At 40.7% G+C, this 27186-nt stretch overlaps 1 protein-coding gene across 2 annotated transcripts in view; it reads left to right on the top strand.

Annotated features, from left to right (window-relative positions):
* Window positions 1–25844, top strand: part of ttc27 (tetratricopeptide repeat domain 27) — a 51389-nt gene extending 25545 nt beyond the window's left edge. The window contains exons 9-20 of one of the 2 annotated variants that reach the window (XM_029520954.1): window positions 576–642; window positions 10480–10593; window positions 12436–12531; window positions 13664–13786; window positions 17927–18154; window positions 19568–19666; window positions 20032–20084; window positions 20746–20911; window positions 22581–22778; window positions 23177–23288; window positions 24102–24202; window positions 24363–25844. In XM_029520954.1, coding sequence (XP_029376814.1) covers window positions 576–642; window positions 10480–10593; window positions 12436–12531; window positions 13664–13786; window positions 17927–18154; window positions 19568–19666; window positions 20032–20084; window positions 20746–20911; window positions 22581–22778; window positions 23177–23288; window positions 24102–24202; window positions 24363–24488 — 1483 coding nt within the window. In that variant the 3' untranslated portion in view covers window positions 24489–25844. The remainder of the gene's footprint in view (window positions 1–575; window positions 643–10479; window positions 10594–12435; window positions 12532–13663; window positions 13787–17926; window positions 18155–19567; window positions 19667–20031; window positions 20085–20745; window positions 20912–22580; window positions 22779–23176; window positions 23289–24101; window positions 24203–24362) is intronic. The other variant, XM_029520953.1, reaches the window with a different exon arrangement.
* The last annotated feature ends 1342 nt before the right edge of the window (window positions 25845–27186 follow it).

Genomic DNA, 27186 nt, shown 5'->3' with positions numbered 1-27186 from the left:
CTGGCCTGACTCAACCAGCCTCCAGCATATGAAAATGTATTAATTAGCATATAAAAGTAGGTGTAGACTGGTTTCTTAAAGTGAAGCCAAAGATTAAGAGCCTTAAACCTGCATTCTATCTAATGACCATCAGGGGGCAACTCCACTGGTTGGGAAAAATAAGTCAGATATTGAAATCTATGAGAAAGTGTCCTTACTTCTCTCTTAATAATTAGCTCAGTAAAGGTTTTCCTACTGAGTTTACTGTCTCAGTCTGTAATTTCAAATCTTTATTATGCTGTCTTTGACTTTGAAACAACAGATCATAAACTAATCGGTTAGTAAGTCCCTTGGTTAGTAACAGCTGGCTGTGTAAAGATTGGGTGTAAAGGGGTTTGAATAGCAGTAAATTTGAAAAGGTAGAGCCACCATCTTTTTAAAAGGATGAAACCTGAACCTGCTCTCAGCTCCTGCTCCTTTAAACTTCAACCCTGCACTCAAACATCTAAATACATACTGAAGGGATTTGATCGATAAAATTGTTCTATATACCAATTATCTGATTTTAACGACACCCTGTTATTGTTTTACTGCAGCACTGACTTTCAGAAGAACAACCCAACCCATAGACTGACTGAAGAAGAGCTGATGGCCTTTACATCTGTAAGTGGTCCTTTTGTTTCTATGATCAGCTGTACACAGATCTGATCTGTGTGTTCTGCTTCCTCTAACATTAAGTCAGTCATTCTTGAACAAACAGATTTCAAGTCTTGTTTTAATGTCACCCAGCAGCAGATGTATATCAGTTTATTGGGTACACGTTAGTTAATCTCATGTTTTTGTTGAAGTGTTGGTTCAGCTTCAGAATCATGTCCGTGGTAATGCTGTATACTAAGTGGGACTGCGATATTGGGTTTTGTCCATCAGACACATAATGTTCCTCATGGCCTCAGACTGCCATGACAGAACAACAAAGAGACATTCAAAGAGCTTGAGAGAGCTCTTTTTTTCACCTTACTGTGCCCTTAAATACCTGATCTGCATAGGTTGTTGCAGTTTTTTTATACAACTTGTACATGTGTGCAGATCTAATCTTTGCTTGAATGAATTTTGGCTCATTCTTAATCCCATACATGAAGCACTGTGTTTAAATCACAGCTGGGCTTTTTGACATGTCTTTTTATATACCTCTTTTTCCATCAAGGTGAACAATGAAACACCAAGCTCTCTCATTGGTGTGCATCACCTTATCTTTGCCTCGCTCCTATCAGTGATTGATCTCATGTTACTGTTTTTATAACTGTCAGAGTCATAATGGTGGACTTACTGAAACCATTTGAAAACATAAAAGCACAGTGTAGTTTACAGATGTGCGTTGGTTTCAGTTTGATATGAGTACTGAGTCTGCGGAACAGATTGATGCAGAAAGAACACAGCTTTGATGAGGTGAAAATATTGTACCATGTTGTCTGCAGAGTTTAAAGTCAATCAGTTACCATTGAATTTCAAAATAAGTTGCATTTTGGGATTTTCCCATCAAACAGCAGTGTTGGATGAGTGAGTACACCACTATCCGTATCAATATCTGTTCAACCATCTACATTATCTGTACCTGTATTTGTACTCTGAAGGGGCGGGACTTAAACCAGAGGTGGGCATGGTTTACATTTTTAAGCCTGAAATTTATATGGGTTCATCAGAAGTTGCTATATTTATTGTAAGCCTCAATATAATTTTATTTACAGCTTAATTTGTATGACACCAAGACAAGACGAGTGAGCTGACTGGGGAAAAAAAAAAACAAAAACCTGACCCAGTGAGAAGGAACAACATGACAGAGAGACAGACAGAGAGAGACAGAGAGACAGACAATCACCACTTCTGTTACGAATCAAGTTTTCACCCTATAACCCCATAAAGTGCGGCAGATTTGAAATGGCTGAGTTATAAAAAGCTATTTTAAAATGAAGCCTGTAAAGTCTTTGAGAGGACAAATAATGGGTTACACTAAAAAGAAATCAAATAAGAATTTTTTACAAATGGCAGAGCTTGAAAGAGAAATAAAGGATATCGAACTGGAAATACATGTAAATAACAGAACTGAGAAACAACAAGGACTGGCAGTTTTATGGGAAAAATATGGTAAACTATCTGCTGAAAAGCCTCTGCAGCTGTATTAACATTGAAACAGAACGACTATGACCAGGAAGAAAAACTTTTAGTGTGGCACATTAAAATGCTATAACAGCAGAGAACAATCAGTGAGATTACAAATGTAAATGGCAAAATAAATTCAAACCCCCAAGAAATAAATGGGATATTTACTCAACGGAATACCAGGCAACCACTGAATCTTTCATTAAATTCTTTGATTCTATAAAAAATGCACTCACTTAGCGAGGAAGCTAAAGCCGCAATGGACTCCCCAATTTCAATATATGAAGTGTCCGATGCAATACACAAAATGAATGGAGGAAAGGCTCCCAACCCAGACGGGATCCCAATTGACCTTTATAAATTATTTAAAAATAAGTTACTGTCTCCATTATTTGATATGTTGAGGGATAGCTTTAAGTCAGGTGAATTGCCTCCCCCTTTTTGCCTAATGCTCTTATTATTGTGATCCTAAAGCCTGGTAAATCACCAACAAAATGTTAGTCTTATAGACCAATGTCTCTGATTAATTCTGATGCAAAGATAATAGCAAAAGTGCTAGCATGTAGATTGGAAAAATACCTGCCCTTTCTCTCTGATCCGGATCAAAATGGGTTTGTCCAGGGGCATCAAGCCTCTGATGGTATTCGTCGGGTCCTAAATATTGTCCATGCAAAATCAGTATAACGTACCTAGGCATACAAATTACCCCTAGAATAGACAATTTGGTATCGACAAATTATGACCCAATCACTGAATCTGTTGCGGAATCAATCCATAGATGGCCATCATTACCAATCTCGATGATAGGATGCATAAATATTCTTAAAATGAATGTCCTCCCAAAATCTTTTCCAGGTCATTCCTTAATCCCCCTGATAATTTCTTTGTTAAAATGGGAAAGAGGGGGCCTGAGCCTACCAAATCTTAGATGGCACTACTGGGTGGTCCAACTCTGTGCCGCCTCCTGTTGGTTCTCAACAGATACACTGCAGTCCTGGGTAAACTTAGAGAGAGTCAGTACGTCTTCCCTGCCACTTAGCTTTTACTTTTTACTTTTACCTTTACTCAGCCAAACTAAGAGAATTAAAAAAAAACATACACACAATCCCTTAGTAAGAAATGCTATCCAGGTATGGCATGAGGCGCATTTACATAAATCTGAAATACCAGCACTGTTCAAATTCTCTCCCATTTGGGGCAACAGCACCTTTACACCTGGTAAGGATATGGGTTTTAAAATTTAAGCTGATAAAGGCAAAAGTAAAATTGCAAATTTATTTGATAAAGGCACTCTTATGGGTTTTGAAAATTTGAGACAAAATTACAATATTCATATATACACAGATTAGAGAGAGTTTATAATTAAATCATAAATATTCCCTAACATTGCCCACTCTCACCCCGATTGAAGAAATAGCAGTGAAATAGCAATCAAAGAGAAGCTTGATCACCTCTGTGACACAATTTCGGACAGTTCTAAAGTTACATCTGAAAATAAAAGGCTTGCGTGGTCTGAGGACCTGAACTGTGTAATATCCGTGGAGGACTGGCAGAAGACTTGCTTGAAAGCTCAGAAACAATCAATTAATTCTCATTTCAAACTGATCCAAAACAAATGGTTAATTAGGACCTATGACCTATGTAACACCCTACTTACCGAATAAATTGTGTTAAGTGTGGCGAGAAAGACACATTAGTGAATGTCTTCAAATCCAGATGTTTTGGACAGAAGTTTTAAACATAATTTCTTGTATTACAGACGTGAAGTTAAAACCGTGTCCCATAATGTGTATTTTGGGAATCTTTCCCCAGGAATGCAAACTAAACAAGGAAAATAAGAAAATTACAATTTACTTTTTGCTACAAGCCAAATACATTTTCGCCAGTTCCTGGAAATCTATGAATAAACCGGGTCTACAAGCCTGGATGGCCACAATATCGAATTCCCTATCCCTGGAAAGGCTTACATAAACTTATACTTAAAATTGTTCAAATAATATTACTCCTTAGCAACCGAACACATATTTTCCACAGACCCTCGTCAGCACAGGTTTGTTCCAATACTCCACATTGTGTACTTCTGACCTGACAAATCTTATGCATCCCTTTAACTGCCTGTAATTACCTGTGCAGTTTCATTTGTCCTCATGAATCTTCTTGTTGCGAGCTCTCCTTGTAAAGTATTCAGTTATATTACAAGACATTGCTGCAAAGCCAAAAATATTAATGTTACACTGATGAGATTGAACCCTCATGTAGTACTCATACACAGGAAAATCCCTGTATGCTACACGATGGTAGCTGCTCAGCTGATATGGGGGTGGTCCAGTAACGTGGCATCATCCAAGTCCTCACAAACAAGTGAAGTCAGGAGTCACTTTCCTCTGGAACTCCATCTGCCTCTGGACATGTACAGTCCCATGTCTTTGTCAGTGTCTCAATTATTCTCTTTATATTTGAGAAATTACTGCTCATTATCTTATTTTTTTTTTTTTTTATAGCTTGACTTCATTTTCTCTTTTTCTCCCTTTGTAGCAAAAGCTTATGAAACCCAATTCTCATTTTTGTGTCCTGACTTGTGGAAGGTATTCTTTTTGAGGTGGTTTTAGGGCAGCAGGATACAGGAGATCTGATCCACCAGGAGTCCTTACAGAGCTGCTGCCCACTATTTATCATGTGTTCCGTTATCATTCATGTTGTCGTTAACTGACGTGGCGCATTTGATCATCATATTATCAAAGGTTGGCCTGTGATTATGAAGGATCCATCCAGCTTTGAGTTCAGACTGAAGTGTCAGCAGGCAGCATCTTATGTTACTGCTGGCTCTGTGAGCAGGCATCTTCCCAGCCTACATGTAGATCCAGGAATCTGCAGGCTGGTTAGATGGTTGTCACATGTCTGGCTCACATCATCGATACTTTAACCATGACACTATCCTGGAGGGTCACTGGAAGCTATGACACAGGCTTTGCTGAAAGGCCTTTCACCACACACAGCAGCAAATGTGAAGACTCCTACAATCAAATGAAGTTGTGCCTGAGCTTTAGGATTTGCAGAATGAAGAGGTACAGTGGGGGCAGCACGGTCGAATAGTGGTTAGCGCTTTTTCCCCACAACAAGAAGGTTGCAGGTTCAGTTCCTGGGCAGGGGACTTTCTGTGGGGAGTTTGCACATTCTCCCTGTGCTGCGTGGGTTTACTCTGGGTATGTTGGTTTCCTCCCAGCATCCAAAGACATGCATGCACTCTAAATTGTCCGAAGGTCTGAGTGTGACTGTGAGTGGTTGTTGCACTGTCTCTGTCTGTCTCTGTATGTTGGCCCTGCAAGGGACTGGCGAGCCGCTTAGGGTGTACCCCGCCCTACCCAATGTGAGCGCTGATCAGCTCCAGTAGCCCCTGCAACCCAGAAACGGATAAGCAGTAGATGATGGATGAATGAATGAATGAAAGCGGAACAGTGGTTCACACAGCTGGCTGACGAAGATAACCTTCAGACCAAATGAAAAGGATTTAGGTCTTGGACTGATCCACGTGAAGATCAGTCAGCATCATTGGACACCCTATAACTTCAACACTGCAAATGTCATCAGCACTCTCAAAGATTGCCCTGTCCCTTTCTAAAGAATCCATAAATCTATGCATCCACACATCAACATTTTGAAATGTACATTACACTACATTCTAGTTTTTTTTTTTTTTTAAAGTTCATCAGTAAACCAGCAGTCACGTCACGCCATGTAATTGCAACACTGCTGCGTGTTGTGCTTTATTTCCTTGACTGCAGTCTAATAGCAAAAATGAACATTGCTCTAAACCTGTGGTACCTTGTTGTTAATGACATCTGAACAGCCATTGATCCATCCATCCACTCATCTTCTGCTGCTTTATCCGGTCCCTGTCTAAGGGTAGCAGGTCAAGCAGAGATTTATTTAGAAAAAACACAAGAAACTTGTGCGACAAAAAATGGACCAGACTCAGTGATCACCTTCCTAGCAACAAACTTTCACCCTGCTCTATGTTCCCTACAGATAATATCCAACTAGGCCAGTGAGCGGTGATAGCTATCATGTCTTTGGGGTCATCAGGTGGGAACCTCCTTTCACCAATGTTTCATCTAATTAGGCCCACAACACCTCCAGAAGGCTAGACCGTGAGCACTGGCGTCCCAGAGTCACCCCCTAATGCCAGCCATCACCACTCCTCACACAAAGACAACTATCTCAAACAGCACGACTATCAACTACTCTGACTGCTCACCAACTGCACCAGTGAAAGCGGGGTGGGGATACAGACCCTGGTTCGGGTAGGGGGGAGAATTAGAAGAGGTGGAGAGAAAAGTAGGGATGGGATACAGACCCTGGTTCGGGTATGGGGCATGAAAGTATAGAGGGTGCAGGAGGTGGAGGCAATACAAGCTGCATCAGTAGATTCAGCAACTAAACTCACCTAAACAGTCCTATACTCAAACTAAACCAACACTCCAACACAGGCCAACTCACCTGTACTAACCGCATGGTGTCAAAGAGGCACAAACAAAAGGAACTATCTCAAGCAGCACCACTGTCAACTACTCTAACCTCTCACCAATTGCACCAGTGAAAGCGAAGTGGGGATACAGACTCTGGTTCGGGTAGGGGGGAGAAATAGAAGAGGTGGAGATAAAAGTAGGGATGGGATACAGACCCTGGTTCGGGTAGGGGGCATAAAAGTATAGAGGGTGCAACAACAACAACAACCAAACTCACCTGAACAGTCCTATAATCACACATAACCAACACAGGCCAACTCACCTGAACTAACTGCATGGTGGCAAAGAGGCTCAAACAGGCCACACCCTCCACTTAAATACACTTCCCCTTCCTGGATTTCTTCCTCTGCTTCTCCCTAGAGTCTTTCTATCTTAAGAGCTCCCCCTGCTGGGCCCCCAGCTACTATTACTTCTTCTAACCCAAATCCACTGACTGGATCTTACTGCCTTTCCTCCTAAATCTACCTGCATCTCCCAGTCACTAGCATCCTCTAAGCTGCCTTGCTTCCTTATTATCTTATTAACTTTCCCTCCTTCCCGCACAAACTGTATTGCAGCTCTCTTTGTCTTAGACCCTCCTAAAATTGCCTGCCTCTGAATATCTTCAATGCCTGCAGCTGTTTAAAAAGAGAGAAAAAAAAAGAGAGGCCTGGACTTCCCTCTCCCTGGACATCTCTACCGGTGGGATCCCCAGGCTTTCACTTGCCAAGAGACATTGTCCCTCCAACGTGTCCTAGGTCTGGACACCCCCCAGCCCCTGGCTGCTACTATAAATCATGTCCATAAAAGAAGATTATACAGGTACTGGACAGCCCTGAGCAAAGGGCTCCAGACCCCCATATTCCCATATTTGAGTCCTCAGCCTCTACTTTCTCTATGGAAGGCATGTCGGTGGGATTGAGACGATCCTCTAAATATTCCTTCAGTGTCCCAGAATATGACCAGCCAAGGTCAACAATTCCCCACCTCCTTTGTAAACAGTGTTACCAGGGTACTCCTTCCCCATTCTGAGCCACCTGTTTGACAGTTTTCCAGAACTTCCTCGAGGCTGAATGATAGTCTTTCCATTGCCATTGATAGTCTTGCCATTGCCCCCCCCAGTCCCAGAGATTTTGCCTACACGACCACGTCAGCCATGATATATTTCGCCCATGATACTCCAGTGGCAGAGGGCTACTTTTTCATCCTGAGCTGCAGTTGACGGATTCCACTTTTTTCCCCATTACGCGCAGCATCTCTCTAACAATGCCATTCCAGGATGCTTTCAGCACCGTGTCAAGCCTTACTTTTCTGCACTTGAATTCCTCTCTGAGGCTGGTCAGTGGGAGTGCAAACTGTGACCCGTGTGTACGCACAGCTTGGAGGAAAAGAGTAATTAGCGACCTCTATGGTGCGGTGGTGAACTGAAGTCAGATTGAAGAAATGAAGAGCGGGAAGAACGTTTAACTTTTTGTGATTGCCCTTCACACATTTAACTTCAACCCGTATCATGCTTTAGAGCCATGTCATCAGAATGATTTAATTAAACTGCATTATTATTATTATTATTTTGCATTGGACTGAGTAATTGTTTTAGAAACATCTCCATAGAATGTAACAGAAAATTCTAAATCAATATCCGTTCTCTATATTTATTCACCACCATCATATTGTCTCAGGGTTCAATGAGGCAATGTGCAAATTATGCAAAAAGACTTTTTCATTAGGGACCAAGAGTTTCAGAGCTGTCCAGATGCATATGAAAGTAGTAAAGCACCAGGGGTACATGGCAGTAGCTAGCCAAAGCAGGGCAGGTTTAAATTTTCTCAAAGTAAAAAATAAATAAATAAATACCACCCCCCCCAAAAAAAAGCTATGCAGCTGCATGGAAGAAAACATCTGCCATGTGTAAATAACATCATATTTTCCTGTGATACTGTGAACACATTATCAAATGGCAATGAAATCTTAAGTGTGAAAAACAAAGCCATTAACAATCAGTTATACTTTATACTTTCCTGTTCTCAGTTTGTCAACTCTACTTAATGCTTTTCAAAGCAAACCAGGCATAGAGAAAAGGGTAACGTTCACACACTTAAGTCTAAAGAATATTTTTCGTGGTAGGGGTTAGCACAAACTGATTAATCCTATAAATACAGCAGTGAGCTTTGCGCATAATGTTGCACTGCTGGAGGACTATGCCAATGGCAGAATTAGGAGGCAGAAGCTCTTAAGGACCATAACGACTTATCGGCCCATGATGATGACTGTCTTATGAGCCTTATGAGTTTTAGATCCCCTAGAGCTGCTCTTAGATCTATGTGCTGAACTGTGTCCAGCATTGAAGAGGCCACCGCGCCGGAACCATGCCATCCCGGTGCAGACGCAGGTCCTCACCCCATTTTTAAATGCGCAAAGTGCAGAGGAAACCGTCTTCATTGAGGTCCATGCCCATGTGGGGTCAGTGGTGGAGTGCGCCATTGGCCTCATGAAGTGCCGACTTCTTTATCGTCCACATTATAAGCGCGTGTGGTGTGCATCTGTGTTTCTTCCTTGCATTCTTTTATACAGGCCTGTTATATCAGACCATTGTCTCCTCAGTTGCCCTCTCTCTCTCACCAATTTTTAAATTTTTCTCTCTCTTCACAAGATCCACTACCGCAATTTCCGGTATATACCGGAATATAAGCCGCACCCGCTAAATTTAAAGAGAAAAACAGCTTTGTACATATTTTGGCCACACTTGTTTATAAGCCGCAGGTGTTGGAAATATGGGAGGAAATGTCACATGGCAGGAATTATGTTACACAGAAAGATGTTGCCTTTTCGCCAGATCAGTCGCCTTTAACTTGAAAGCTGCATCATATGCATTGCTTTGTGTGTTTTGCATGATAAGGGTGTGTGCATGAAGCGCAAAATAAATGACTCATCTGAAGAATTTAGTGTGGGTGCTTTTAATTTAATTCGAACAATTTCATTGGTGCATCGTCACCTATTGGGTAATTTCATTGGTCTGATGTGATGCTTTGGCGGCATGAAGCTCATTACCCATAAAACTCCACAAATTAGTCATAGTTGTTTTAGCCGAAGGGTTCAAAGTGTGTGAAGAGGTAGTGTCTTATCCCACAATTACGGTAATTTGGTGCCTGCTGCCTCTTTGCCTTGGCAAATACTTTTGCTTCATAGGTATGGATGATATCCCCCATCTTCTCCAGCAGGTCCTTTCATGCCTTCTAAGGGTTGGATCAGGTCTCTATTAATTGATGATACCCTGGCGGCTGCATGGAATATCATTGTCACCTTGTGTTGAAACTATGTATCTCCGAACTATCTTGGGCCATCATCAGATCTGATTCATGATACTAGTGACAATCCCATCAGCCTCAAATGCACTTGGTAATTATAGAATACAAACTAATAGCAAACTAATGTTAGCACCAAGTGTCAACTGCCCATGTGGCATTTTCTGGTTCCTAATTAGGTCAAGAGTTGGTCTAGATCTGCCCTAGATGTAAAGTGGCCTGAACTAACTAAATAATTTAGCACTATGTGAATTAAGCGTCCTTTAACCCTTCTGAACCGACTGTGTCACTGGCAGCCACTGTACATCAACTTACTATAAGTTTGGGAATGTTTGCACTATTGGAGACATGCCGTGTTTCAGAAAGCTGAGAAGTTGCACTTTACAGCCAATATAGGGTCATTACATTACATTACAGGTAAATTTTCATTTATGTAGTCCTCTTTGTACATGCCTGATACTTGAGCACTGACTTTTGTTTTTGGAATTTTGGTCAATGTAATTTTCAATGTATCCTCCACTCCTGTCCTTCCACAGTGTTTATTGTCTCAACCAAAGTTCTGGGCTGTAGAAGTCGCAGCACTTTGTCTCAGGACCAAACTGGAAAGAGGAAGCTCCCGGTGTGTAGAGAGAGCCATGATGCAAACCCAGGTAAATATGACTTTAGTGATTACTAAGCGCTTGGATTTGAGTGATTACTCAAACATTGCTATTTTATTACACGAACATAACGCTAACCCTGTTTGTTTGGGTAAGCCACTCAATGTGTGTGTGCGTGTGAAAAAGGTGGAAAATTTGAGAGTTGAACTATTGACACCCATTTATTTTTTTGGGCTGATTTTTCACCTCTTACACTGCCAGAAATGAGTATCCAGTGGAGAAAATTATTTAGCACACTGATTCAGTGTGGTCCAGTGATTTGGTGCAGGGCCCCAAGGCACTAAGAAGAAATGTGACTAATAACAATAGTGGCCCTGCCACTGGTCACTGGACCTCTATAGCTGTTGAATAGCTATGGAAAAACTGCCGCACAAATGGATCTGCATGCAGACCGACACATTAATCAACTTATATACCAACACAGTGGTCAACATAAATCGACACACAGGTCTACACTGAGATTTACACACACATAGTGACAATAGATTTACACAGATCTATCCACACGCGCATACACGCAGAGTTGTTACACACACTGGCACTGGTAATAGTTCAGCTACAGTTACTTTTCTTACTTTCTTCTTATTGTGAGCTGTGAATCGGTCTCAAGCTCTTTTTTGTCACCTCAGGTTGTAATTTATGTTGTACAGTGAATCACATTTCATTCAGTTCCACGAGGCCATTACCTGAAAGGAGCGGCAGAGCAAGACTCCATTCACAGTACAGTAGCAGTATGTTCTTGATTAATGTTGCTCTGTCTTTCAAAATAACCGTGAGCACAAACAAAATTAATCCTCTGCAGCTCCAAATGTTATCAAGGAGACAGATCAATAAGATCTTTGATGGTTGGAACGTAGATGTTATTGTGACAAGTTAAAAATATTAGACATTAATGTTTTGTTATAAATATAGCAAATGTATGTTCTCTCATAATGTTAAGATCTAAAGTGAGGATAAAAGTATAAATACATTTAAAACTAAAAGTCACAAAGAATGATAAGAAAGTCGCTAAAACTGTTAAAATCTTTTACTCTGAGATTGATTGCTTATGACTTCACCCATTGCCTAGGGAACGTTGCGGTACATTCCTCATTCCAGTAAAAGCACCTGTTGAGGAAACACCGTACTTATCGCTCTTATGATTATTTTATCCCTTTTCAGGTATGTGGTTGATTGTAAACTATGTAAACATAACAATAATATTTCAAAAGTTTTCAGAGGTTGTTAATGTGACATTTGAGTAAGTTAAACCAAAGTTCTGTGGAGAAATCTCACTCTCACTCTCAACCAAACCAGTCAGGGCAGACGGCTGCCCCCCCCCAGCCTAGTTCTGCCTCTTAAAGGAAGTTTTTCTTTGCCACTGTCGCCAAGTGCTTGCTCATCTGTTGGGTCTCTTGAAATCATTTTATAAAGAGTTTACACATAGAACAGATCTAGACCAAAGTGCCTTGACGTAACTTGTATAATAGACTGCGCTGTATAAATAAATCAGATTTGATTTGATTTTTTAGTTCATGGACAATCAGTTATCATTATTACGTTATGATATGGCTACGAAACAGTATTGCATTGTCTTCATGCCCCTTCCTGATGCACAGAATAACCGAGTCATCCATATATTTCTGATTTTGCTCTATTCTGTATCTGCTGTGAATCCAGATACAGTGTGAACAGGAACATAACAGATCCCTGTGTAGCCAAAGTGTTGCTCGCCACCATCCAAAGCTCTATTACTGAGGACCTCGCAGAATGGTTAAGGTCTCAGTAGATTTTACAGTCGGAATCTACAGAGAACATGGTATCAAACACTCATCTCTGATATCCCTTTTGCAGGCTGTAGTTGACCATTTTGAAGACAAGAACTGCCCAGTCACTGATCGGCTCAAAATCTTCTACTGCTGCCCGGTCCAACCCAGATGGGCTGTCCAGGTATCAGTTCATGTTTAGTAACACATTCCAATTTCCATTTGAAACTTTTTCGTCTGAATAAATAAGTGAAAATACACAATGACAGAATCACATGCATCACACTTGACTGTTAAGCACTAATTCCACTGTCTGTTCCAAATGAAAAAGAACCCTTAATGTGGCAGTACTAACCATTAGCAGGTTAATGTTTACTACATTCAGCATAGTAAAGCTTTTGTTAAGCTAATATGTTTATTCATATCCCTGTATACATGATGAATACCAGTAAATTGTTTTCTGATCACTGCATCCTATCTGCACAGGCATGTGTCTTATATGTCTTTTCTTTACAGTTGTGCAACAGTTTGAGCGGGAACTGTAAAATAAAATAAAAATGAGACCTCTGTGGCTTCTAGCGGGCTTAGCCTTGTTAAATACCCTTCCTGCCATGTTGTTTGTATATCTGGTGCGCCACTCTGGTGCCCGCGCCGACGGTGCTCAGCCGTCAGAAACCAAGATATGGCGTATATATGCTCCAGTCTCCCAGCTTCTATCGGAGAACTCCAGGTGGTAAAGCCAGGAAAAGAGCATAACCAGGTTTCCGAATTCAGGATACGGTGTTTACATGCACAAACACAAAAATGGGATACCTCAAAAACCCAATAAAAATCGGGATGCTAAACACCATGTAAACACAGTAACTATTACGCAATGTTATACCATTTTTTGAAGTAGGTGTCACCACCAAAATGAAAGGTTTGGTTGCTGGTGTCCAGGCTTTCAAATATCTGTGCTCACATTTCAGTGAAAACTTAACTCTTCAGAAGCTACAGTAACTTGTTCTTGTTTTTTATTGTTTTATGTCTCTATGTTCTTATGTCTATTTATGTAGAGTGCTTTGTTTCAGCTGTGTTCGTTTGTAAAGTGCGATACAAATAAAGGTGATTAGTTGACAGGTGAGTATAGAACAACCCTTCTGGTACATGGCAGAGCCACTAATCATCATAAATTCTACAAAGACAAGCAGCCCAGGACAAGGTGGCAAATTAAGATCAGGGACCAGTGATAAGATTTAGATTGTTAGTGTGATGACAAACTCAAAGAGCTGATAGAATGTTTGCAGCCTCTCAGCATTGTTGTCTTCCTCCTGCAGAAACTGCTGGCCAGCCTGCTGACAGACCTCGGCTGCACCAGCTCAGCTCTGTCTATGTATGAGAAGCTGGAGCTCTGGGAAGATGCAGTTATCTGTTATGAGAGGCTGGGCCAGCACGGCAAGGTAAAGCACACACAGCTGCGAACACCTACTATTATTGAGCACTGAGGAAGAATTAACCTCAATTAAACAGCATAGCATTCCCATTTTTTCCAAATGATAACAATGAAATTAAGGTGGCCCAGGTGCATGAACACAAAGCAAAAGCCACAAGCTGAATAAAAAGTCTGCAGCATGAACAAAAAAGTCACAACACAAATTATGCCAAAATGGAGGTGAGCAGAGGTTATGGTCCGCAAAACTGTCATCCTGCATGCAGTTGTAGACCGTGATGGCCAAATCAAGACGGCATGATCTTATCCAAAGGTAGCCCATAATGACTGCTATTGTTTAGCAACAGTGACAACAACAATTACAGTTTTAAATCCCAGCTTGCACCAGGAGCTAAAACCAAATACTTATACTCTGGTAGCTGCTTACCAACACACATTTGTTAGCTGCTTTGAAGGAGACAGCAGTAGCCCTGTAAAAGCAGCCTCAGGTATTCCCCCGAAAAGAAGGCACAGCTATCATCAGTGGACAGCTGCATGTGTTATGACTTTGGTATTCTGTTTACGTTGATTTAGTATAATGTAAAAGACCCCAAATGAACACTATAAGCAGACAATTATAAGAGAATAAACAACATCAGTACACAATCGATTTTTTTTTATATGGGATCAGTTAAATCACTATCTAGATAGATATGTATGATAACCTTGTATGAAACACATGACCGACATATGTTTCAGATCGGGGCAGCATGGCAGCTGTGGTTAGCACGGTTGCCCCATAACAAGAATGTCTGGGCCTGTTACTCCGGTTTCCCCCCACCGTCCAAAAGCATGCATCTTTGGGTTAATTGGGGACTCTAAATTGCCCATAGTTCTGAGTGTGAGTGGTTGTTGATCTCTGTCTGTCTCTGTGTGTTGGCCCTGTGATGGACTGGTGACCTGTCCAGGGTGTTACCACGCCCTCATCGAGTGTAAACTGGGATTGGCTCCAGCATCCGTAACAAGGTGGAAGTCGATAAGCGATGAAGATGAATGACGGTTTAAATTCAAAGTTGGGTAGAGTAGGGAGAGAATGAAATGATGCTGCATGAAGTTCATAGAAATTATGCTATATGGAATTCACGAGGTTGGCGATGATTCACCACCTGCAGGATGAGGACAGGGAGAGAGAGGAGAGGAGCTGGGAGAGACACAGACTTCAGGAAACATGGTTAGTAAATGCAGTATAAATGCTTAGAACTGTGAGAAAGATATTTAGGAGAAGCATGGTTGTTGGTATGTCGGCGTATGCAAGAGGGAGAGAGAATGAGGGAGAGGTTCTTAGTCCTTCCTCCAGCAGCCTAGGCCTATAGAAGCATAGCTAAAGAGCAGATGGACTTTTTAACTATAAGCTCTGTCATACAGAAAGGTTTTAAGCCTGATCTTGAAAATTAGTCAAGAGTCTACCCCCCGGACCGATACTGGAAGTTGGTTCCATAGAAGAGGAGCCTGATAGCTGAAAGATCTGCCTCCAGATTTACTCTTGGAGACTCTAGGAAACACAAGTAAACCTCCATCTAGAGAGCGGAGTGGCCGACTGGGACCGTAAGAAACTATGAGTTCTCTGAGGTAAGATGGAGCTTGGCCATTAAGAGATTTATACGTTAACAGAAGGATTTTAAATTTTATTCTGAATTTTACCGGCAGCCAATGAAGAGCAGCTAACACAGGAGAGATATGATCTCTTCTCCAAGTTCCTGTTAATATTTGTGCAGCAGCATTCTGAATCAACTGAAGGCCTTTCAGAGATTTGTTTGGACATCCAGATAGTAATGAGTTACAGTAGTCCAGCCTAGAAGGTACGAATGCATGGACTAGTTTTTCTGCATCCTCTGAAGAGATGATGTTTCTGATTTTCTTCTCAGGTGGAAGAAAGCTGACCTACTGACTTGTTTTATGTGCGGGACAAAGGACATGTCCTGGTCAAAAGTTACTCACAGATTTCTTACAGTGGAGCTGGAAGTCAAAGTAATGCCATCCAGACAGATTTGCAGACATGTTTGTGGTTTGACTGTCTGACTGACTTCATTTGGCTTCATTGATAAATACAGCAGAGTGTCATCTGCATATCAGTGAAAGATGATGCTGATAATGTTGCCTAAAGAGAGGATGAAGAGGACTGGTCCAAGTACCAAACCCTGTGGGACTCCATAATTGGTTATAGTGCGTGAGGAGTTATTAACATGAACAAACTGATGTCTATCTGATAAATAGGATTTGAACCACCTTAGTGCAGTTCCTTTAATCCCAATTTCATGTTCCAGTCTCTGCCATAAAATATTATGATGTATGGTAAATGCAGCACTGAGATCTAAGAGAAGTATGGAGGCTGATCCATGGTCTGAAGCCATAAGAATATCATTGGAGACTTGATTCATGTGATGGGCTCTAAATCCTGACTGAAACGCTTCAAACAAAACGTTCCTATGCAGATGGTCGTGTAATTGGTTTGCTACTGCTTTTTCAATGATTTATAAATGGAAGGCCAATATGGGTCTATAATTATCCAAAACATCTGAATCAAGATTCTGCTTTTTAAGTTGTGGTTTGATGAGTTTGGTCTTAAGAGTCTGAGGTACATAAACCAAAGATAAAGTCAAATTAATTAGATCCAGAATGAACAGCTCAATTAAGTAAAAAATCTCTTTAAAGAGGCTAGTTGGTACTGAGTCTAAAAGACAGGTTGATGGTTTAGATGATGAAACAATAGAAACTAGCCTGAGAGATTCAGAAGTGAGAATGACTCCAGATGTAATATAGGCATTGCAGTTGATTCAGGAGTTTCTGTATTCAGTAGGAGATTATTGTCTAATGTAGATAAGAGCTGATGAATTCTTTCTCTGATTGTTATAATTTTATCTTTAAAAAAGTCCATAAAATCATCACTGCTTAGAGCTAAGGGGATCACTGGTTCAACTGAGCTATGGCTCTCTGTCAGCCTGGCTACAGTGCTGAAGAGAAACCTGGGGTTGTTCTTGTTTTCTTCTATTAGTGTTGAATAATATGAGCTTCTAGCCCTGCAGAGAGCTTTTTATACATTTTTAAGCTATCTTTCCAGGCTCAATCAGACTCTTCTGAGTTGCTGGAACACCAATTTCTTTCTAATTTCTGTGACACCTGCTTTAAGGCACAAATTTGAGCGACCCATACAGTAGTATCTAGACTCTTCGTCAATACATCATTTGAGATGAAAGGTTGCACGCATTCATTTATCTATCGAAGTTATGCCGCCCAATAGACATACCACATATTTGCTTCTCTGTAGTTCATGTATGTATTTATGTATTCTGACCTTTTTTGATTGCCTGAGTTATGTAAAAATTTTACCTTGATCTGTGAAAAACCTGTTGGGAATTGACTTTGGTAACATTTGTCGAGGGTACAATAACCTTTGCAATATGTTCATTTTGAGCACACTTGTCCTAGCATCTTATTATATTTTTATTTACATCTGCACATTAAATATGTCCACATTCAGTGGAAAATTCATACATAACAAAATTTGAATTTTTAGTAACTGTTTAGTAACTTAAATCTTTATTTGCGCTATTAAAAATGGTTTTCATTTTCCATGGCATGGCCACATTGTATAAACATAAAAAATTTACAGAACGTTAGGTTGTCTTTCTCTCACATGTAGGGTTAGGGTTATGTAACTCTAACCCCCATCGCACCTTCATCCCTACCCCCACCAGATCCTATCAGCTTTAAGCCATTTTATGTAATGACCATGAGACTATCAAGCTATGACATTACAGGCCAGTAAACACACAGCTCTGCAGCTACCTGCACACAAACACACTCATTATGTGTAAGTGGATGCTCATCGCTGGCCAGAGCATCTCCTCCTGTCTGCAGAGGGACTTCTGCACTTTGGTGAATGTGTGGCAACAGACCCAAACCCTGCAGCAGATTCAGCTTGGGGACTCTTACCTGATGAAAACTGCATGTCATTGCATCACTGTTATAGTCAATCCCGGAAATATTTCAGAGGACCTGTTCTGATTTGCCTGGATTCTTAGGAAAACTGACATTAAAGATGTTGTCTTGCTCAGTATGTATAAAGGCAAAGCTGGTATCTAATGATCCTCAACTGATGTTACTTTCTCAGGCTGAGGAGATTGTCCGCAGGGAGTTGGAGAAGAAGGAGACGCCCAGTCTGTATTGTCTCCTTGGAGACATCCTGAGGGACCATCAGTACTATGAGCGGGCGTGGGAGCTGTCTGGAAAGCGCAGTGCCAGAGCCATGCGCTCTAAAGCCCTGCTCCATCTCCGCAACAAAGAGTTCCAGCAATGCGTTGACTGCTTTGAGCAGTCTCTCAAAATCAACAGCATGCAGGTATTAGGAAAGCTCTGACAATGCCATAGTCTGTTTGATTGGTGCAGCTACAACATTTTTATTCACTGGATTTTACAGGCAGTCCACACTCCTTTGTATCCTCAAAGAGATAAGCCAAGTTCAAATATCCAAGGCAAGGCCCCTGTGAATTTCTACACAGTGAGATTCTAATGGGCATCTTTGATTAGTTACATAAAGGGCTGAGTTAAAGTAATTGCTTCTTAGATTAAAATTTATTTTTTTTTTTGTGAGCAATTATTTTTACTTTATATTTATATTATAGGTAAATTCCATTTAAAAAAAAAAAAAAGACAATAGACATGTTACTACTTCTCCTCAGACCGTGCCCCTAGTGGCAAACAATGATGCATGCCCAGTGTTGAGATTTGTTTCACTCAACAAATTGTTCCACACCTTTACAAGTGAGACACTGGAACAAACTTGGCATTAAAACATTAATATTTTTGATACTGCACAAGATGACAGAATCTCATTCATCTCCATAGACATCCAGTTTTGGAAGTGAAATATGGCTAAAATCCAAACTAATCAGGACCTTATGGATCAGAATTGAACGGATTACTGACTTTCCTTTACATTCATTTATTTCATTTGAGTTGTGAATACTTTTTGATTGGCCTTAGGTTTGGCTTCTTTTGTTCAGATATTAGCATTCTCACCTTGCTCCTAATTAGGCCTCTGGAGCTATTCATGTGTTCTTGGTGGTATAATTGAAAAAAGTTCAACAGACTTTAAATATATTTTAAGGGACAAAATGAAAGAACACTGCTCATGCTGTTTAACCATAGAAGAGGTCAGTACAAATATTAAAAAACAACATTGCTTCCATGCAAAAACAGAAATCATTGTAATATTAAGTCTACACAGTCTGGTTATAGAAAATTGACCCTTACTTACTTATCTGTCCTCATATCAAAGTAATGTTTGACTCAGAGTTGACTGTCCCCAGCAAGTGATTATAGTTTCTACTGAGGCTTTATAGAAGCTCTGGTTGGGGTTGAGCCTGAATACATCAGTTTCAGCCAATTCAGGTCACTACCCCGAAATCCAGTCCAATTTATCTTTTAAATCAGTGTCATCCCAGCTGTCCTGAACAACTAAAATGTCTCAACATTATGCTTAAAAATAGCTGTAAAAATGAGAGGCTTAATTTGAACTCACCATATAGACCAGATTAGTGAAGCTGCAGCGATCGGGGTCCATCTCCACGAAAGGTCTCTGGAGCATAAACAGAGTCAGCAACAGAATCTTAGTCAACTTTTCCCTCAGCAGCTCCTTTTTCCTCATGACTTGTTTTTCCCCATCAAGCCCAATCAGCATAGATTACTATATTAAATATAACCTATCATATTTATTCACTGTCTGTCTGTGTCTCTGTGTTTGTGGGGACAGCTCAGTGTGTGGTTTTCACTGGGATGTGCCTACTTTGCTCTGGAGGGATATGAGGGAGCTGCCAGGGCTTTCCAAAGGTGTGTTGGACTCGAGCCAGATGTGAGTACCCACACACACACACACGCACGCACGCACACACACTGCATAGAGACACAACACTGACAACCTAGAGACACACAATAGACACATAACATTAACAGAGACACATAACATACACAGACATACAACATATACACAGAGACATCATGCACATAACATTAACACTGACACGCATTAACACAGAGACACACAATGAGCAGACAGAATATGAACAGATAAACAACATAAACACAAAGTCTCAGTGGATGATAATGTGGGTACTTTTATTATCTTATCATTACATTTATCTTCACTATCCTTTCATCCTCTTCCGCCAACTCCTCTTCATATCCTGTGCCTTTCTCATTTTTCCATCTTCCTGTCAGAACGCAGAGGCCTGGAACAACCTTTCCACAGCCTACATCCGCCTCCACAAGAAGTGAGTATGAATGAGCAAGGTGTGAAAATGGGTGCATTAACTTGATCTCTCTGGTATCTGGTCTCTCTGTGTACATATATTTTATTATTCAACAGCATAACACAGGGAAACTCATGTTGGTGAAAGTCAGCTTGAAGGAGTTGATACAGGAGAGGTCACCTGAGGTCAGGGAGTGTGAGCTGGGGATCTCTGCAGACTTGCAGACAGACGAAACGTCATTTAGTTCCATAAATATTGACATTTTCTCATCAGTTAGTGGCCATTCACTCAGTGGCCACTCAGGACTGATCTTCATGCAACAGCCTTACATATAAACAAGCCTCAAGGAGACTTCCTGTAAATCAATGTCGGGGCTCCAGAAAATTAGGTTTATTAAAACTGTGTCTGTGTGTGGTAGCGAAATTGCAACTTCTCAGTCAATCTTTCCACGATGTTGCAGCTGAATCAGTACTTGGTCCTGGCTCATAAACTCTCCTCTTATAATTTTTACTTATGTCTGTCTGTCTCTCCCCATCTCACTCTGTCTCCTTCTGTCTCTCTCTAATTGTCTGTCTTTTTCTGTCGCTCCCTGTCCCTGTCTATCTCCGGTTGTCTTTTCCTTGTCTTTTCTCTTCTCATTGGTCTGATCATATCTTCCTCTCCCTGTTTCTCACTCTCACAGGAACAAAGCCTTTCACACACTGAAGGAGGCCCTGAAGTGCAACTATGAACACTGGCAGATCTGGGAGAACTTCATTGCTGTGAGCACTGATATCGGAGATTTCCCTGAATCCATCAAGGCCTACCACCGTCTGATGGACCTGAGGGAGAACTACAAAGATGTCCAGGTACAGATGCTTGACTCCTAGCTACTAAAGCAGTTATCTGCTTGCAGCTGTCATAGTTAAATCATTTGGCTATTTATCATGCTAACTGTCGTTGAGCTTAGGATGTTTGACTGGTTAACTCATTAAACCAGACCTGGGTTCAATCCTGGGGGGCTGAGTTGTCTAATTGTATGTTTATGTCTCTAATTGTAACAGGAAAATGGTGACAATGACAGCCAAATGGTGTTGATGAGACAGAAAGAACATTATAAAAGCAGTTAATAGACACTACAGATGTTATTATCTATTTAATATGGGACCTTTAAAAGAAGGAATGGGAAATACACACATGGACAAAATAGTTCATATCCTCTTGTTACAGAAAGAAAAACAACGATAATAACAAATACCATTGAAAATCAGACACTGCATTTGAATGGTGGTTCAAAAGAATTATTTTAAAAACCAAACTAATGAAGTTGGTTTTGTCAAAACAATAGTACCCCGAGAAAGGATTGAAAATTATTGGACCATTGGAACATGTTCAACTAGGGTCTTTCCTGTAATTAGTCCCCAAGGTGTCTTTACACCTTGAATCAGTCAGTCTGCCTAGTTAAACGGTGAAAAGTAGTCACTGTGCTGTTTGGTATCATGGTGTATACCACATTGAAAATGGACCACAAAAGGCTAAGGAGGAGAGAATTAAAAAAGAAAACGCTAGACAAGGGCTATAAGACCATCTCCAAGCAGCTTTATGTTCCTGTGACTACTGTTGCATATATTTTCCAGAAGAATAAGGTCCATGAGACTGAAGACAAACTCCATGGATGTGGCTGCAAGAAGCAAATTGGTTACCATTTGTATTAACCTCTCTCTTCAATTTGTCATCAAATAGCCTAGACCAACATACAAAGAGATTAGAGGTGAAGTCTAAGGTCAAGAGGGCTCCTATGTGGAAAGCAAATGATTAAAAAGAAAGACTGGAATTTGCCAATTTGCGAATGGAAACATCTGTCGCTGCATTCAGAGGAAAAAATTAACCATCAGTCTTGGCTAAACAAGGCATCAACAGCATTTCAGTAAGAATAATCCTCTCCTTCAGACCTGTAGTATATTTAGCCTTGTAATTTTAACTTTAAAGCAATATTTTCCAAATGGCAGCTCTGATACACAGGGACAAACACAATCTCCAGTGCAGATTTTTTAGAATAGCTGCAAAATACCTAATTTTCATGTTCTTGTCTTAATTAATCTCTTAATTAATCCATTGCTTCCATTAGTTGTGAAGTGTGTTAAGTGTGTTCTTTTATATCCTACCTCTACAAAAGACCAGGTTATATAAACCTGTTTGGGGGTGACTATTCCAATGAATATTTCTCTTAATGAGAGAAAAATCTTTATGTTTTTATGACAGTGGAGAAAGTGCACCTCCTCTATTGAAGCATCAAACCAGTCAGATCATTTACCATTGTGAATGCTTTGTTTTATATCTGGGTATAACCAGAAACATGTATCTGGAAAAATTGTATCATATCTGGTGAATATTTAAATGAAAATGGTAAGCAATGACCAACAGAGTAGCTATAAAGACTCATATCAGTTTTTTTTTTTTTTTATCCTTGTTCTTTTCTTATATTGTCCTTCATACAGTAACTATGGTAACTAAAAACCCTTTCCTGCTGCCTTGCAGATTCTACAGATTCTTGTACGAGCAGTTGTTGAGGACCTGCCGGACATCCATGGTGTCGGGGCTGTAACCCTCCAATCCAAACTGAAGGAGCTCCTGGGCCGCATCAGTTCACGCCACAGCAGCGACTCTGAGATATGGCGGCAGTATGCTTTGTTGTACGGTGATGGCCACAGCTCCAAACCAGAGGATAACGAGAAGGTCAGACCACCAGCATCATAGTGGACAGCACTGGGTCAAAGGGGACATACAACTCGATGGTTTTCACAAGATTTTATAGCCCAGTCAAACTGCCTGAGTAAAAATGCTCAAACACTGAGTGAAACAAAAAAGCCATGACTGTGGTGAGCTGTTTTAGCTCAGTGTTGTGGCTAACCATCAGGGCTAATCCTCATGGCTAACTGCTAGGGTTAAATGACGTACCTAAGTGTCATAGCTTACTGCCAGGGTTGACGATCATAACTGTGAAGACTAACTGTCTTAGTTGACTGTTAAGGGTAACTGTCAGGATTAACTGTGATAACCAATGGTCAGGGCTAAGTGTTGTGGGTAACGCTTGCAATCTAAAACATCAATGTTGCTTCTGTGGGGGGTTCCAGGCCCTGCAGTTCCTGTCAAAGGCTCATCGCTGTGAGGTTCAGGCTGGTGGCTGGGAGAAAGAGCCTGCTCTCTTCAAGGAAGTGGTAAAAAGAGCCATTGAAATGGGAGAAGGTGAGATCAGAACAGAACAACCATCCACACAAAGCCACAAATCTTGGGTTATCTTTTGGTGCTTTACTAGCACCTGGATCCCTTGGTGGAATCTTTGGGGTTCTCCCAGCACAGCATAATGAAATCATATCAATTAACAGGTCAAGCCTTTATACCAAAGATAGTTTCAAAATAAGATATACAGGGATATTGATAATAGGGGGAGTACAGAGCCCTATCGACAATAGATTGGACTGGAACCAACACTGAAACTGTATCAGAGCCAGTGACACAAACAAACTGAGTACACTGATAAAGAAGGCTAGCTCTATAATTGGCTACAAACTGGACACTTTTGAGGATGTAATGTAATATGGTGCAACACTTACCCTAGTGATCTGAGGAAATTAGAAACCCTTCAAAAGAAAATAATATGTGCAATATCTTGGTCTGGCTAACCCTAATCCTAACACCCCCTCTCGTCCCCTATTAACCCTAACCTCCTGAGGCTCACAGACTATAATGTACAGCAAAATGCATCAATGATCTATCAAGTCGTACCAGTTGATTTTACAGGAAAAAATTTAACAATCATTAAGTTTTCATTCAAATACCTAATCAGATGATGAATTGCTTAAGTTTTAATCCAGAGTACAGAACCCATGCAGTCTTCAAACTACATAAATAAATGTACAAAATCATTGAGCTGTAGCTGCTGAATTTATTCATATCACATACAATATGTAAATATATTGACGTGATGAGTCTATGTGACAGAATGAGACAGATCAGTTAGGTCAATGATCTGACAGATTCTGTCTCTGAATTTCTCAGTGACCCTAAGCTGCAGTCAGAAGAAGACTCATCCAAATGAAGCTCTACAGATGCTCTCCTCCACCCGTCTCACTCTGAGGAGTTTGGCCACCAAAGCTAAGGTACTGGCACCAAAGCATGTACAGATTCTCTGAACTCAGCTTTTGCAGGTTCTTTATATATATATATATATATATATATATATATACAAGTATAAGAAAGGATTTCAATGCTATTAAAGCTGACTGAATTCACATTCTCTTCATCATTTTTTTCCCCCAGCAAATGCACACTGACTTGGCCACAGGTCAGGTCCACAGTGAGCTGCAGGATGGGGTTACTGCTCTGGAGCAACTCATCAAAGAGCTCCAGGAGCTGAGTGCCAAGCTACGTGACCAATCACAGTGACCACCTACAAAACACCCCCCACTTTGAGGAAAACAGAGCTGCGACTGTAAAAACTGATATTAACAAGTATCAGAGACAGACTCCTCGATCAGCCTGAAAATAAGACATAAAAATTTGAATGAAAAGACTAATCATCATGTTTTGTACCTTTAATTCTGTACTGAAACATAATCCATGACTGTCAAACATACATAAAATGTTTCAAAGTTTTAATGGCTGTTGTGGAATCCCTTTTGTCATATGGGATAAATTCAGTGGAGCCATTACAACCCTGGTTCAAGGGAAGCAACGTAGATTTAAGTGATGCAGTGATGAACAGGCCTTGGCACAGCTGTGCAAGTTTTTTTTGTGAGTGGTGTACATGCAATATTTTGTACTTGTCCACCAGCGAGATCAGATTAACAAAATGTGGAAGTGTACAATGTGGGGAATGCATGCAGATATCATGGAAATCTGGCAATGTTGCATTATTAAGCGGACTTCCTTTGTCCAGTGGGTTGCATTCTGAGTCTGAGTCACTATTGACACATAGACTTGTTTGGAGTAGGAGTCTGAACATGCGTGCAAAAGTTGGGGCCAATGGACAATGTGTGTTGCAGTTGTAAGGAATTGCTGTTTTGAGTGTCCACTCTGTAGCACTAGAGAACTTCCACCAATCTTATGTTATTTCATGTTGTGGCATAGAATGTAGAGAACACAGCTTGTAAATATGTAAATCTGATGATGTTTGTCTTATCAGGCTGACTTCCTTTGTCCAGGAGGTGGTACTCATGATGTCATGATGACTTTATTGATGTCATGAGGACTTCCTCTCTTATGGCAACACTTCAAAGTTGGCATCATGTCACGGTCTCCAGGAATAATGGACAAACAATATTTCAATAGCTTTTCAGCTGCAATGTCCTGAGATGATGCTCAGCGAATGTGAAGTCATTTGGATTAAGATTGCAGGAGGAGTTTGTTCATCTATGAGGCGTGGTCCTTGAGAGAGGGCCAACTATTAGACACAGGAAGTCTGACTCAACATTGATCCGCAAACGTGTTCAGCGCAGGATTTTGATAATGAATGTGAATAGTGAATTTAGACCTGACTGAACATGTATGATGGAGTTATGATTTCCTTTGTTATGGCGAAACCTGATGAAGCCGCAAAAACTCACCGCACTGACACACCAAGCAGGAATAACACAATAAATGTTAATAGTTTTACATCTGCATGGTCTTGAGATGATACTGAGCGAATATGAAGTCATTTGAATGAAAACTGTAGAAGGGATTCTGAAAAGTACGATCTGGGGAAATAGTCAAAATCGGCCAAAAATCGAAATTTCAAATCTCCTTCCACTCTTCCTTCCAGTCATGGAAGCTGTGGCTATAATCCTGTGACAGACTGGGACACAAGTCAAGGATGTTGATAGATTTACACCAACAAGTCCACAGCTGCATTCCAGCATAGAATTTCAGCGTAATGACCTATTTCAGCCTCTGTATCATTTTGTTATCACTCAAACTCAGGGTCAGTCAGCGGTGGGATTGTAAATGCAGATGAGATAAACCACATCAAAATTTGCTTTTGTGCTGTCATCACCCAGAGCAAAAAACAGGAAACACGAAACACCAGCCTCTCTGGAAACTCTGATGCTGATGTAAGCCTGCATTTAACTTAATTACATCACATCTCACCTCATGTGGGAAAGTCTATTTTAGTTTGGACAAATTATTATGTACGGGCTGATTCATAACCAAAGTTATTTTCCAGGTCTCTTCAGATTCTGTAAGTTACTTTTCAACAGGCATTTTTAATTTAATGATACAGCCACATCTTTTAAGGTAAAATCCAATGGTTATCAGGATTTTAACACGAACCTTGAGCTAAAACACTAACCCCGGTTTCCTCCCACCATCCAAAGACATGCATGTTTAGGTTAACTGGTGACTCTAAATTGACCCTAGGTCTGTGTCTTTGTATGTTGGCCCTGTGATGGATTGGCACCCTGTCCAGGGTGTGCCCCGCCCCTCGCCTGATGTGAGCTGAAATTGGCTCCAGCAGCCCCGCAACCCGGAAATGGAAAAAGAAGATGGATGGATAGTTTGGTGTGAGTTGCTGTGGATATATGTTATATCACAAGTGACAAGGTTTGGGTCAAAAAAAAAAAAAAAAAAGTATTTTCCTCAACATTACTAACTTTTTGTTGTCATGGCTACAATTACAAACAATACTGTTAACAGTCATGGATGATAGCAAAAATCAGTCACTCACATGGGAATCAAATAACTCATATTCCTGTGATCACCACAACTTTTACCTTCACTCATGCCAATGTTACTATGACCACTGGATGTGGCCTGGCAACATAACTTGACGATGAGGTCACGATGACCTACTGACACACAACCTGTGAGCTGGTTTTATTTATTTTAGCTCTGTGTTTGGGTTGTTTTTGGGAAACCCTATCTGATCATCTAATCAGTCTGGACGGCATCACTTTGGCTTCCAGCTCCACTGTAAGAAACCTTGGAGTAACATTTGACCGGGACATGTCCTTTGTCCCTCACGTAAAACAAGTCAGTAGGGCAGCTTTCCTCCACCAGAGAAACATTAATCAGAAACATCCTTTCTCAGGATGATGCAGAAAAACTAGTCCATGCATTTGTAGCTTCTAGGCTGGACTACTGTAACTCATTACTATCTGGATGT

This window comes from Echeneis naucrates, chromosome 15 (assembly GCF_900963305.1).
Source record: "Echeneis naucrates chromosome 15, fEcheNa1.1, whole genome shotgun sequence".
Classification (NCBI taxonomy): domain Eukaryota; kingdom Metazoa; phylum Chordata; class Actinopteri; order Carangiformes; family Echeneidae; genus Echeneis; species Echeneis naucrates.
Note: the sequence above shows the minus strand (reverse complement) of the source record. Positions and strands in the feature narration are given on the sequence as shown.